At 40.8% G+C, this 15008-nt stretch overlaps 1 protein-coding gene across 4 annotated transcripts in view; it reads right to left on the bottom strand.

Moving 5' to 3' along the window:
* Window positions 1-15008, bottom strand: part of MACROD2 (mono-ADP ribosylhydrolase 2) — an 890001-nt gene that overhangs the window by 255125 nt on the left and 619868 nt on the right. For all 4 annotated transcript variants that reach the window (XM_074917676.1, XM_074917770.1, XM_074917932.1 and 1 more), the window contains exon 8: window positions 10549-10622. In XM_074917676.1, the coding sequence (XP_074773777.1) occupies window positions 10549-10622 (74 nt within the window). The remainder of the gene's footprint in view (window positions 1-10548; window positions 10623-15008) is intronic.

The following is a 15008-nucleotide window of genomic DNA, read 5'->3' as shown; positions in this document are numbered from 1 at the left end:
CAACCTGAGAACACGTTTGAGGCTTAAATACACAGTTCCTTGTAAGTGTGGGGAAAAGCTGGATGGAACAAGCCAGAAAAGAATGCAGAACTTGAAAAATCCCTTCCTTGCACCTCATGAAATCCAGGACATTTGGAAATGGGCTCATGAAAGGCCCTTGTTCCTTGCAAGGGGGAGAAATCAGAAAGACACCATCTATCCCCCTGAACTTACTGTGCATTGATCACAGGGATGAACATGTAGCTGCTGGTTCTTAAGACTTTATTTCAGACTGCAGTACTAAAGAGTACGACGGTGTATTAGCATGTGGCATTTTTAGTCGAAATAGTAAGGACAAGACAAATACAGTGGTTCAGAAGAGTTAAACACTCCTAGTTCAGAAAAATGACAAATTCAGTTCTGGTAATATTAAAATCAGCTCCTGAATCAGGATGAAGACAGATAGAAAAGCAGAGAGATATGGGCAACTCCAGACCGGTTATTTACAAGGTGCAACTTCAAGTCAAATCTGTGCTCTGTGCCATGATGCCTTTCATTTGAACTGTAAAATTATACTGCTCTTAAACCTACTTAATTCTGTTTTAACTCTCAGCCAGCATTTATCATCTTAACCACTGATTGTTTTCCAGTTATTTTACTAGTCCCAAAGAACACTCATCCTTTTAAAAAAAAAACAAAAAACACCTTCAATAAATGAATCCAATTTAGATTTAGTAGCTGTAAACAGACTATGCTTTTAAAAATTAAACTTCGTTCCATTATCTCATGAGAGATCAGGTTAGAAGCAAGGTGAGAACCTGAACAAGTCTTTTCGTAGTGTTTGTTCAAAAACTCTTCTCAGGTAGCACTCTTTATGCCTACTGAAGTCAAGAATTTCATAGTTCACTGAATTTATTCTCCATTTTTTCATTAATCTCAAATAAATGAAAGAATCACATAATCTGTCCTGAAGTCTAAGTAGGAAGACAATACACACCCTTAAACTGTGCTCACATCTGAATTTAAGCAAGTTGTTCTGTATTAATTATCAGGTATTTTATCTTGGAAGCCTGCCAGTCATTCCCACGTTTCTACAGGTTCTTACTGTCAATGCTCCCCACATCCACAGTGCTCTTCTTATCTCTTCTGTCATTTTATATATAATAGACAGACCCATTTTTCACCTTCCCAGGAATACAGTATGATACAGAAGCTATGAAGTATGTGGCCAATATCATCTAACCTATTAAATGTCAGAATCATATATCTCAAACTATATGTCAGGATGCTGTACTCCAGCAGCAATAAACTCATTTTGTTCCTCACAGGGAATGCACCCTGGCTATAAGAATCTGTGCAGGTTTCCTTCTGTATAGATTTGATTGTGACCTACTGTTGATGGCTAACAGGCTTGGAGATGATGGTAGGAGCTGGCCAGAAAAAAATCTCAGATGAGAAGACAGAATAAAACTTAGCAAAATATTCCCTCTATAGTTAGCTAGCTTGTACCAGTTTGGTCCCTTGTAGGGTATTGTGTCCAGCTTTGGGCACCTCAATATGAGAGAGATATCGAGGTGCTGGAGCGAGGGCAGAGGAGGGCAACGAAGCTGGTGAAACGCCTGGAGAATAAATCCTGGGAGGAGCGATTGAACGAGCTGAGACTGTTTAGCTTGAGAAGGCGGCTGAGGGGAGACCTCATCATTCTCTACAGCTACCTGCAAGGACATTGTAGAGAGGTTGGTGCTGGTCTCTTCTCACAGGTAATTAGTGACAGAACAAGAGGGAATGGCTTTAAACTGCAAGAGGGGAGGTTCAGAAAGGACATTAGGAAAAAAAATTTAAAAGAGCGGTCAGACAGTGGAATAGGCTGCCCAGGGAGGTGGTGAAGTAAGTCACCATCCCTGAATGTGTTTAAGGGTCGTTTGGATGAGATGTTGGGGAATATGGTGTAGGGGAGAACTTTGTAGAGTAGGGCTGGTGGTTGGACTCGATGATCCCAAGGGTCTTTTCCAACCTGAATGACTCTGTGTGATTCTGTGATCCAATGCTTGCTCCAGTATGAGGCTCACCTAGCGTATTTTTATATTTTATTATTATTTCACCCTCACATGCCATGCTAGCCATTCTGCTTTGCAGAAAATTGCAGGCAACGGAACTGAATTTAAATCAAACAGAAGCAGCAGCTTTCCAGAAGCAAAACAGCTACGTGAGTTTATTGGAAACGAAACACCAAAAAGCAGACATCGTACGGTCTGCAGGATGCCAGGAAAATGCCGGCAAAACAAAGCATGTGCTCTTGGCTCATGCGGAAGGGCCACTGCCCATGCCAGCACAGCGGCTTCCCTCGGCACAGCGCTGTGCACCGCGGCCCCGCAGCCAGCGCGGCCGTCAGCTGGTGCCTGTCTGCCCCGGCCACCCAAGCTTCCAGCACACGTCAGGCTGCACAGCTAAAGCACCTCCGGGGCATTTGGAGAGACCCACGACACACAGACAGACGGTTCTCGTCTGCAAAGATGGATGGACACGTCTCCTGAGAGTCGGTTCAGAGAACTGAAAACCCTGCAGCTAAGTGAAAGCCCCGAATCAAAGCCAACCTTGGCAGACTGAAGCTGCGGAACAGGAGGCTGGGCGCTGGGCTCCTTGCCAAAGTGACCCCGCCCTGCTTTCTGTCAGCACCCTGATGAGGCCTGGGTGCCTGACTGGCATCAGGGACAGATTTCAGCTGGCCACCTGGTTTATCTGCTGCTGGCGACCGCCTGGCCATACCCATCCTCTGCAGACAGCTTCCACTGTGAGTCTCCCAAAACTCTGCCTTCGTGATGAGAGCCTTTTTGCAAGCCTCCACAGAGCAAAAGGCAAACCTCTTCCTGCCTCTCACCCCATCTCAGCTCAAATCCTGTCAAGATCCAGCTGTAATCCACAGATAAAGTTCAGTCAGACATGAGAGGATAGCAAAACATAAATCACAACAGATTTATTAATATGAAGAGCTCATAAGCAAAACAAAGACTGTAACTGCAATTTCTCTGTTATTCGCGAAGTATTGTATCCATGTATCTCACTAGAGCTACATGGATTGCTATTCCTCATTGCTTTGTCTATTTATTCCTACATACCCATGGCGTGAGGAGCACAAGCCAATTTAAAGAAAAGAGTGTCCAGATGGGTAACAACAATAACTGAATTTTCCCAAAATGAAAGCTGGATCTCTTCTGCATTGTGCTGGTTTGACAAGCCAGTTGAAATTTTTGGGATTTCTGTCTGAAAGCCAGTACTGAAATAAAGGGATGTTATCATCATCTTTTTTGTCATGCAAGAAGTAACAGGAAAGAAAACAATGTAACATTGCTTCTATTTATTTTTTAAGGTCTTTTCACACAGCTCACTACAGTACCCAGGCCCCTCTAAATGTACAGAAATCAAGAGGAAAGTATCAAAGAAACAAGACAAAATCTCAATCCTGAATGAGTGACAATTCTGTTAATTTAGCTACATGCATGTAGAATTTTCAAGCTATTCAGGTCCCTGTTATCGTAACTCCCATTAAATTGTAAGAATGAAAGAATAAATTGTAAGGATGAAAGAATTTGACCAATTTCAATTATTAGATAGTTAACTACTGTAAACACAAAAGAACCCATGCAGAGACCTATCTTGTATTAGTGACACTCATTAGCTGTAATGGAGTTACAGGAATCATTATTTATGCAGTACACTAAGTGTATATAAACCTTTACAAAGAAGTATTCACTGAAAACATCTACACTATGCCTAGAAGTGGGCTTCCTTGATCCTCAACAAATTTAAGGGGGAAGGGGTGACAGCAAGCCACGTTTCCAACTGCCCCCCCCCCCAATTTTTATTTGGGTCACAAGTGAGTAACATGCAACACTCGGAGCAATCACAAGCTCTAACATTTCTTTTCCAAGATGCCTTCCTGCGTTTCTCTCAATAGCTGTATCAAAAACAACAAAAGCTTTTTAAGTTTAATAAATAAAGTATCATGTGTAATGAGTACAGGCTTTTCTGCTTGGCTTTATCAGCCTTCTACCTAAATAGCAGTCTGAAGAATATATAAGAAAGCACCGCTGCCTTGGCAGCTTACTTATCATTTCAGAAAATGACTTGTCTGTTGGGATGATAGTTAGGTTTGGGCTTTGGGGACAGCACTGAATCTCTTTGAGCCCAGTGAGAGAGCAGCTACACAGAGCAAGTAAATCATTTTAATTTTGTACAAGTTGAAAAGCATTTTTTCCTCAACTTCAGCTAGATGACAGTGGCATGATGGCTGATTTTCATTTCAATCAGAGCAGCATATGATTACCACCTAATTAGAATGTAGAAATAGAAAGGAGATCATTTTTTAACCTACCCAAGAGAATGGTGCTGGGGGAGGGGAGGAGATTATGTTAATCAAATGATACTGGCATATAAGAGCTACCAAAATAGCCGCCTGAATTTTTATCGGCACCCTTACTGTCCTTGAGGATCTGTCAGTGGCTTCAATCAAAACCTGTATTTTCAGAGCTTTGTTTCTGAGTAATAAATATACTTTAAAATAAATACATGTCACTGCAGGCCCAAACGTGTCATAAAAGGTATCAACCTTAGGCATAAATACATATATTATTTTCAAAATTATTCATAGTTTTGTTGACTACTGTCCTGGTTTTGTCCAGGATAGAGCAGTCCACAGAAATACTGAAATTGGGTTGCCCTGATGTTTTCATGAGCTCAGGAGGTAAAAGCGACTTTTTGTTAGCCGCCTGACCTGATTTTGAAGGGAGAAACGTGAGAAGTGTTCCTACCCTGCTGTCTTATACCTGTTAGGTATACGCCTACATAACATAACGTGGCACAGCACCCAGATGGATACTATGGGGTGCACCATGCGTACCTGCTGAGAGCTGTACGTGACTCAAAACTGTGATTGTGTTAGTTTACCCTAAAATAAAGCTCTAGTGCTTAAAAAGCTCACTGAGGCAACCTGCACTTCCCTGCCTTGTGTGATAGAGAACAGCGGCAACTCTCTTTGCTCTGTCCTGCCAGGCAGTGGCTGTCCAGCAGGACATTTACCTCCCTCCAGACTAGGAATCAATACCTAGCACCATTTTGAGGTGGTCAGGATATCCGGTCTGGCACAAAGATTTCCCTCTGGAGGCCAACAGCTCTCCTGCAGGTCCTGTGCTGTATCTGCCAGCCCATGCAATGGTCCTGTCCTCCCTCAGGCACCTAAGAGCAGTGCTCTTTTTACGTCAGCAATCGTAACTTTGAGCCGAGGTGCCTCAAGCAGGCTTAGGCCTGGGTGGCCAACATAGAGCGTGGCTGGTTTAAGTTCTGCTGGACCTCTCAGCTCCATCTTACCCTCGAGGAAGCTGCTCCCTCACTGCCCTCCTCCAGCCTTTCCCAACTAGGAGACAGCTGCTCACCACAGCTTCAGAGTGATGAGCTCCATGAGGAAAAGGAAAACAGCGTAATCCCTGAAGCTCTGCTTTCTCATCACAGATCTTCCCTTCTCCGAATTCCGACATACTCTCCCCATCCTTAGAAACTCAATTGTTCATGCAGCTTTTATCAGCAGGATAAAAGTGCCTCCAGTCCCATCCACAGTCCCCACTGCAACATCTCCTCAGCTCTCCCCGCTGTGTTACACTCACAGCTCCTGCCGGTGAGGACAGGGCAACCCAACCCCTGCGTGCCACCAAGGCACAAGCGTGCACGGGAATCCATGCACAGGAAAGGTAATTCCACTTTAACTATCTCAGTAGTGCAAAATATCACCATGATTTGGGCGAAGCACAGCACAAAATGAAGCACAGGTGAAGAGCACCCACGTTGTGGTGTGCCTGACTCGACAAACCAGGTGTTTCCTCCTGAAAACGTTTCTCAGGAGGCATGTAGCAAATGTGATCCTGCTCCCCCCTGCCCTGAAAACAGAGTTCCACTGATTACAACTCTACCAGGATTTTGCTCATCCTGTTTTGCTGAAAATGTACAACTTTTTTTTTGGCAGTGGGATAATGCATAACTACTTGCTATAACACAGAGACCTGAATCTCATGCACCTCAGGCAAAATAAGAACAACTCTCTCTTCAGTAGTGATTCTAATGAAAAGGAATCTGGAATGTGTTGATTTATTTTCCATTTATGTGCTTTTAATCCGCATCAGTTATTTCAATGGAACATATACTGCAATTGCACCTTCCTGGGTGTTGTTCTACTGTGGTGCGTAATAAATGTTGTGAAATATTGTGCAAGAGAAAGAACAATACTTTGAACTAAATGTGCTGTTAAATTAAAGTCTGTTCTTGAGCAGTGAAAAAGTCCTGAGACTTTTCATGTCAGTGACATAAGGTAAGGCATACACTGATCATTTTTTATTTTTCACTCTTTTGAGAAACATAGCATGGTATTGAAGTAAAAGTAAATAATTTCTAACATTGCAAATGTTTGAAGAAGCTTGCCATAAAAAACCCAAACATAACCCTCTACCTGCTTCCCCCCCAAATGTATGGGGTCCAGTATTTAAAGGTGCCACAATTCTGTTGTGATACCATTATGGGAAATTGGGTGGCAGTATCTCAAACCTTGCCAAATTATCCCAGAAAGAAGCATTCTGAACTGTTCAAAGAGCTTAATGTGCATTTTTAAATGAATGCCAGTGTATAATTTCCTAAAGGATGGGATCCAATTCTATTTTGTGCTCTGAAGAATTCTATTAAACCTCTAGAGCACTTTGTGAAATGTGAAAATGCAGTTTGCTAAAGAGATAGCCTAGGTGGTCTGCAGTAAATTAACCGGTACTGCTGACTGTGGCCATTCTTGTGAGTTTGCTCCAAGGGATATCTACACTTACAGTATAACACCATTTACCAGCTTCTAAACTAGATTTGCCCTCTGGCTGCAAGTCAGCAGACCTTGGTGTAAAACATGGCCAGAAATTAGTTTGACTAAGACTTGCATTTCAAGACCAGAACGGTGCTGCATGTTATGTTCAACTAAGTCCAAACCATTACTTCAATACTGCTGTTTTCCCTAGTGGACTTTATGTAGTTAAGCTTTAGGCTTCTAGACTATGATGGCTGCTGCCCTGCCTAGCTGGTGTTCCATGTTGAGTAAATTACAATAGATTTCTCTCTGTGTTGCTTTGTAACAATTAACCTCAGAAAGGAGCTAACTCCATTTGCATGGTAATGAGACATTCATCTGAGTGACATCGGAGTTAAGCATGCTAATAAGTTTTTATGCAAACACCTGAGGGGTCAAGCACAACCATGGACTTGGGTAAGAAAACCTTTTATTAAATGCAAATCACTTTTCTTGTAAATACTATGACAGAGAACTTCATAGGACTCTAACACAGCTTGCAAGACTGGAGTCTTTAGGTTATATTTTCAGGCCCCCAGGCGAAGGAATATAGTCATTGATTTATTTATATTTTCAATTAATATCAGTGTGGATAAAATCTTCATTATAGCATCAAAGGAGAAAAGTACTACAGGAAGGTAGAGAGGAGAAAACAACAATATTGTCTTATCTTTCACAAATTTGTCACAGTTTCTGGGGATGCGGGGAGGCAGATAAAACACTGCTGCTGTAGAGCACAGCAAAAGATTTACAAACTTGTCAGGTTTCCATCTTCTTCACCTACCTGTTTTTGCAAAGGGTACTGTTGTGTGGGCAAATTTCCTAGTGAGCAGGCTATCACTTTTGTCTCTATCTTGCACTAAATCTTCGTTAATTCATTCAATCAATTCACATTTTACACTCAAAGAGTTTGAGATCTTGGCTGGGACAACCAGTACCAAACATTGGATAACTGTCTGCCAAACATCTTTGGTACTAAAGGAGCCCACCCTTCTGAAAGGCACAGCAGACTGCACAAGAAGGAACGAAGGGAAGAAGCTGACTTTGATTCATTTAACTCTGGCAGAGGCAGGTGCAGGAGGCCTCTTTTGTCCAAGAGAGGCTGTTAGCAGGACACACCGACTCACTTTGACAGTGTGGCCAGTGTCAGGGGAGCAGCTCTGGTTAGCGGTAACAGGAGCGAAACATGGGCAGCCTTCTGAAAAGCTGGCCTTGTGGCAAACCATTAGAGGTTTTGCTCCTGGACTATAACAGGTGAATTTAAATATCCAGTGGGTGTAGCGGGAGTTGCTCTGTCTTTATGATGGAAGTTTATAGAAAGGACAATATCATAGTTATCTGTAGTAAGAGAAGACTACATTGTTAAGATACAGAAATTCCCTTTCATTTCCATTGCTGTATGATGAGCTACTTTTGGGGAAAGTTTGGGCGATGTATAATAATACTACTCAAAACCCCAAATCTAGCGAGTAAGTGTACACCGTATAAAAATGGATCACCTTGCCACCTGGCACAGAGCTATATCAGTTCATTTAAACCAGATGAACTATGCTCACCTTGCCATAGTCACTGAACAACAGCAGCCCAACAACTGTATGCTTCTCAAAGATCCCTTTCACTGCATAAATTACTGCACCTTCAATATAATTGTTAAGTATTTCTATATTGCTGCTGACCGATTTATGACATGTAAAACATGCTAGTATGCCATAGCCTAAAATTCAAGCTCTGTAGATTGCAGAAAAAACATACGAAGGGGGAAAGCTTTATACAAGAAAGTACAAAGCTATGGATAACTGGACCCCCAAAACATAACCTGACTGAACTGTAGCACTCCACTTCCTTTGAAAACTAACAAAAGCTCTTACAGATTAGCTCTTCATTGTCATATTCACTGATATGTAATAACTGCATCAAATGCTTCACATGTATGTCTTAAAGTGCAACAAACGGTATGAGACCTCAACTTGGTGAGTCTGGGATTCGGGGTGTTACGAGACATTGAATATAACAATTATTAGCTATACTATTCCAAACTCAAAAACCAGCTGAGATGTAACCACAGTAGAATAATTTTTAACAATTGTTTTGTAGTCAGGACAGCCTGGGCTTCTTGTACTGTTCAAACATTGTAAACTACTTATTTAGAAAGAATTCAGATTAAATTGGAGCTTGTGGGGAGCAAGATAGGAGGTTTAGAGCTAGGCAGCCAAGAAGGCCAAGACTTAGAGGGGAGTTTGTTACAGAGAGTGAGAAAGGAGGAATCATGCATGTTCAGTGCTTATAGTTTATACTAATCTGCATGGACCATAAATACAGCGACATTTTGCAAACACAGGTCAAAACACATAAAAAATTATTATAACTCAGATAAGAGTCTTGAACACATATGACAAACACTGTCACTTCAATTGCTATTTGCTGTGAACCCCAAATCTTCTTCCAAAACAGACCTGGAGCTTTCTGAGGACAAGGGGAGGAACTCACTTGAAGTCTGTGGAGGGGACCAGAAAAATGTGGAATACACACACTAACTAAAAGCAGAGGGAAAGATGACACGCAGGGCATACAAATTTCCAAGCCAGAAGCAGAAAAAGGAGAAAAAAGTGAAGACTCAAAGTGTATTGAAAATGAAAGTTGTCTTATAGCTGAGGAGCCAGGACTGAACCATAGAACAAAATATTTAGTGTACCTTTATGTTTGAAAACCTCTACTTACCATTCAAATCTCAACACAGTATTTCCTTTTAATTCAAAGTTGGCAAAAAACAAAATAAACCACATAAAACTGCTAAATTCATACCCTCACATATCAGATTCTCATTGAGAAAAAGGCCTCCTGAATATATTGGTAGAGGAAAAATGCTACTAATTATGTCCCTGTATCCAGTGCTTCTCCACTGGATGCTTTGTTAAATATTTTCAGGCAAAAATACTGAACAACTCTAGCTGTCTAAAATCTGTTGGCTGTCATCATGAGGAAACAGGTATATCTTCAGTTTTAGAAATCATGATTATTTTATTTGTTCTGTCACTTCTTTGTTGCATTTTTCCAATTCAACACCAGGAACTATCAGCTTGCTAAGAACTCAAACCAGAGAAAGACAAAAAACTAGAAAGGGGAGGTATGGAGATCATTCTGTTCAAAGAAATTTTTTTTTGTCTTGTAAAAATAATCGGCATCATGTTGTCACTGGAAGAAAACCAGTCCTGTTAAAAATTCACAGTTGTATCACATAGTTAGTGAGTGTTCCAGGGAGAACGAACACTTTAAGCAAACCAAAAACTAATGAAAACAGAAAATACTATCATACAGCTCTTTACTGTAAAGTGACCCCTGGAACACCACTGACCTTTGGTGGCTGTTTTCAATGACTACTGCTATATACATTTCCTTTCCAAGAATCTCCTTATTATTACACAAAAACTCTGACGCTCAGAAACACCTTAGGAAGAGAATAGTCTTCCACTTTGCCAGGAAAGTTTACAATGCACAGGAAAGACGCAGTATGGTTTCAAACAAAGGTATTTCCCTTCAAATCCATTTGCTTTTAAGTATAACTATCTTCCCCGGCTATATTGTCTCGACCTGATTTCACTGGTCTTAAGACTAAATAATAAAAGACTTCGAGGCTCAAGCCTGTTTACTCTTTTCACAGACCATAAACTTAAACAGAAATTTGGGAAATGTATATTCCATACCTCATTGTGATTCTTGCTTAGCCATTCCTTAATAGTGTTAAGGGCAATGACAGCAGCAGGCTCATTTGGAAAACCTAAAGACAGAAGAAATGAGAGATAAATAAATGGCACACACTTGTCTATACATGTAAGAAAACAAAAATCTGGATATTTCCCACCTTCCTCCCCTATTTTTTTTACTATTTTGGGTCAACTCCCTTCTTCACGGATTTTAGGTAACATCAACTACTTTTTTTTCCCAGCTAAACAAATTGAAAAAATAGACTTTATTTTTTTTAAACTCGAGTTAGGAAAGCTCCACCGCTCAAGAGAAGTAGAAACAATAGAGCACTTTACATGTGTCATACTAGGCTGGCAACAACATAACACATATATCACAGTAACAAATACTAGGCTTACATTTTGTGGCATGCAAGAAAAGTTCAGACATTTCTTAGGGCATAAGGACTTTCTAAAGGTTTTCTTTCTTTAATCCATCTGTCAGCAAAACTATACAACACTATGACCCCAATACCATAGGCCTTATAAGGATACAAATGTTTGAGCTAGAAATCTCTTAATTTATGAGCTAAAACATAATGAACAACTCTGAAAATTAAGGAATTCTTGAAACAGAAGTGCATGAATATAAGACCTGATGTTGCATGATATAGTAGCAATAGTAACTCCCCCCAGCACTAAACAATATCAGAAATCTTTCCAGGGATACAGACTTTTTGCTTTCATGGTCTCTATCTATCAAATCTAAAGAAGCTTTCATTACTTAGGCTGCCATAATTTAATTTTCCTTTAAATTCTTAACTTGAGGGCAGCAAATCATTTTTGTGAGGATTTAAAAATAAAAACCCATAAGCTGTATGAATAGCTCTCAGTAGGTTAGATTAATAGAACAGTCTTTGAAGAGGTGGAGCTGCAGGCACAGTGTACAAGCAAGCACCGGGGCTAGACAGAAACAGTCATGAAATTTGGCATACAGCTGTGTACATACAGCCTTTTTTACCTCATACATCACCCTCACACCATAAACTGAAATGCAGACACTGCCAAAATTAGTAGATGTATCCAGCTTTTTGACCTAGCACATCATCCTCCAATCTCGTATCTTCTTTAACCCTTTTTCAGAACCTGTGCACTGCTAGATTAGAAAAAATAATAATAAAAAATATCTCTACCCTGACTCACACCTCAAACCATTACTCTCTGTAACTGGATCCTGCAATAGTTTTGTCCAGCAGCATGTGCACTGTTTTGAAGCGATAGATGACAACTACCCAGCAAGCGTAGCAAGTAAAATACCCACCATTTGAGTAATACTACTTAGAATGTGCACCCTTTGCATACATTTCTCAATAAAGCATATTTTTAAAATTTTTTGAAATCTTTTTTCTAGGTCTGACATAAAAAATCTGCTAAGATCCTACAAGTGTTACTGTGGATACTTCCACTGCTGCTGGGCAAACATATTCTTATGACATTTAATAATGCTGCTAATATCATCAAGACATATTTCTTATGACACAAACTAATGAACACTAACGAAACCCAATGCAGGGACTTCCAACAGCCGCGTTTTCATCACATAAAACAACAGATCTCTAAGCAGACTGTCTGCTCAAGTTAGTAATATCCTGTCTAACAAACTGGGACTTTGTTACAGAAATTCTGTACCCTGAGTGTGCAAGATCTGCCTGGACATACAGTGAACGCCATGCAGAGGGACAAATGTCTGTTTCGGACAACTTATACACCATTGTTTATGCACTGAACAGTTTATTTTCAGAAAGATTCTCCCCCTAGCAAGATTAACTTTTCAGGCTTGTTTTTCACTCCCTCACTGCAGGGTATTTGCCCAAAACTGTGATAAAGTACTAGTGATTTCATATAATTTCTCCATAAATTGTACATTATTTAGAAAACCGCTGCCATACTAATCAATCTTAAGTAGAAGCTTATCTAGAAAACTGGTGATCAATTACTCCTAAGTAACCACAATGTAAAGGAAATAGTTCAGCAAGCAAAATAAAAAGCCTTGAAGTCTGTGTATGATTTCAGAAAATATCTTGAAATCCACAGAAGCTTTTTATGACCAGTTACCCCCCCTTCCCCCCCCCCCCCCCCAAAAAATCTAATTAGTGTTTTACACACATTTCTGATAATTTTAATGAAAGGATTACCTTCCTGGCTTTATAAAGAAGCAGGATGGAATTTAGCCTCCTGTTCATAACCCGCACCAGCACAAAAGACCCTGTGTCTCTGATTCTCGAACAGAAAAACATTTTGTTTTATAGGACTGGGTTAAAGGGAGATAAAGTGAGATGGGATCTTTTTAAACATGTTGTTGCGTGGGTTTTATCTCTAAGCTACATTTCTCTGCCATAACATTTCTGATCTGCTCCCATACATGCACCCATCCCCCTCCCCCAATTCCCTTTCAGCAAAAAAGCAATCTCAGTGAGCACGTGGGAATCAAATTACTTCAGAGAAATGAGCTCGAGGAGCCTCACAGTTAACCGACTGCTGGAGCAGCAGCAGCTCAGGCAATTCTGGCTAAAGGCTCAATTTCACAAAAGATAAAACAGGTAAAGTAATAAGAGTGACACTGGCCCATGTTACTGCAGTGAGTGCTCCTCCAGAATACTGAAAAGGACAAGGGCACAAAAAGGCAAAGAAGCATTAGCCGTAAGGTACAGGCAAGCGGTGCCTCCGTAGGACTTCGCTGGGTTTATTTGGCTGGAGAAAAAGGGAGGGTTGGCAGGTTGTATGTCATGGATAAGCATGGGGTGAAGTGTGTACCCACCCATGCACACAGGCCTCTATAACTTGGACTGGGCTTCCTACATCCTCCAGTGGCAAAGCCAACATTGTGGCAACTAATCCTGCTGCACCACAGAAATGGTGAAGGCTATCAGGATCTACTCCCAACCCTTCAAGTACAGTGAATCCTAGAAGTGAGTGGCCATCATCTCTTGTGCCCCTCTCAGTTCAGAAGCCCTCCTTTGAAGTACCGTTTTATTCATAACAGCTGATGCCACAGTGGGTGCAAGCCTGCTAAGTCGATATGCACGAGGGTGTGCAGAAAGTCCTGCATGGTTTGAAAGACATGGTGGGTGAAGGAGAGATCCCATGTGGATGCCGGGCAAGGGCTGAGCTTCACTTCCTTGTTCAGCACTACCAACTCTGGAAAGCATGTCAGTTTTGACTATCTCCACGTGCCTGTCCCTCTGGCTGTATGAGAAAAGGCTGTATCACAGCTGTGTCTCTAGAAACATTTGTTACTCCATAATCTTTGTGATTTGTTTGGAAAATGTTATGAAAGCGCTCACATCTTTGTTCAGTTGCTTCACAGCTAAAATATCACTCTAGACAGGACAGCTGCCTTCGTATACACCTTTAGAGAAGTGACTGCCAGCTTTAACACTGACTTGGGTACCAGCATCAGCCAAGCTACAGCTGAACTCAGAAACTCCCTCATCTCCTCTTTATACGCTGCTAATAGATGTATATACTCCTACGTTCACTCCCTAGGATGAATGACTGTGTCTTCATACTCCCCACTGCAAAAACCCCCTCCTCCTACCATCATAAAAAATACACCTCATCTGAACTCTACTGCTTTCTGTCCTTGCACAGATATTACCCACAGTGACAGCCTATGAAAGCTTTAAAAGGTCTTCAGACTTATGAGCTTCTGCACCTCTTTCCAGGACTTTACCACCTTATTCCTGGAAATTGTAACGCTGACCTGAGAAATGGCTGCTGAAATAAGCTGCACACTGTGCAAGTTCTCGCAGTCATCATGGCCATAATTTTCCAAAGGAGTAAGATCTGGCAGAATTATTTTGAAATATTTGATATTAAAAACATGTGCTGTTTTAGAGAAGACTGTGGAGAACTGAGAAAGATAATAACTATAGAGATGGACGTTGACGTTCCCCTTACATTTTGTACTTATTCCCTGGAAAGCAACTGGTAAGAACATAAGTCCCCCTGTTTCATCAATGTATGGAAAAGATACGATGAATTCTCTGTTGCTAGACACTTTAAGTGTAAATACTTGCCTTTTGTGCTTGGTGGATTTAGCAGAGAAACATTCACACTATTGTGAGTGTCTGTTACTGTATGCCTAATTTGTCTGTGCAGTATCTGAAAAATGTATACTGGAAGTTCTTCGATGAATAACAGTGAAACAAGGATTTTGTGAGATAAAATTAGCAGAAATTCTATTTAAGGGACTCCCAAATTGTATGGAGATGCTGGTAGCTTCATCTGTCTCTTACTGTGCTCAATCCAATGCTGCATCTTATTAAAAATGTCTAATTTACAATCAGGTAATTCCACCTCCCCATGAAAAGCCCATTAACAAAACATAAGTACTAAATAATCAACCTTTAATATGATATAGCTGAAGATGATGATAACAGATTATCTCGGTTCGATTATAATACTAACAATCAAATGTC

The sequence above is a fragment of the Athene noctua genome, chromosome 1 (genome assembly GCF_965140245.1).
Source record: "Athene noctua chromosome 1, bAthNoc1.hap1.1, whole genome shotgun sequence".
Lineage (NCBI taxonomy): Eukaryota > Metazoa > Chordata > Aves > Strigiformes > Strigidae > Athene > Athene noctua.
The sequence above is the reverse complement of the archived record's forward strand: the minus strand, read 5'-3'. Positions and strand labels throughout refer to the sequence as shown.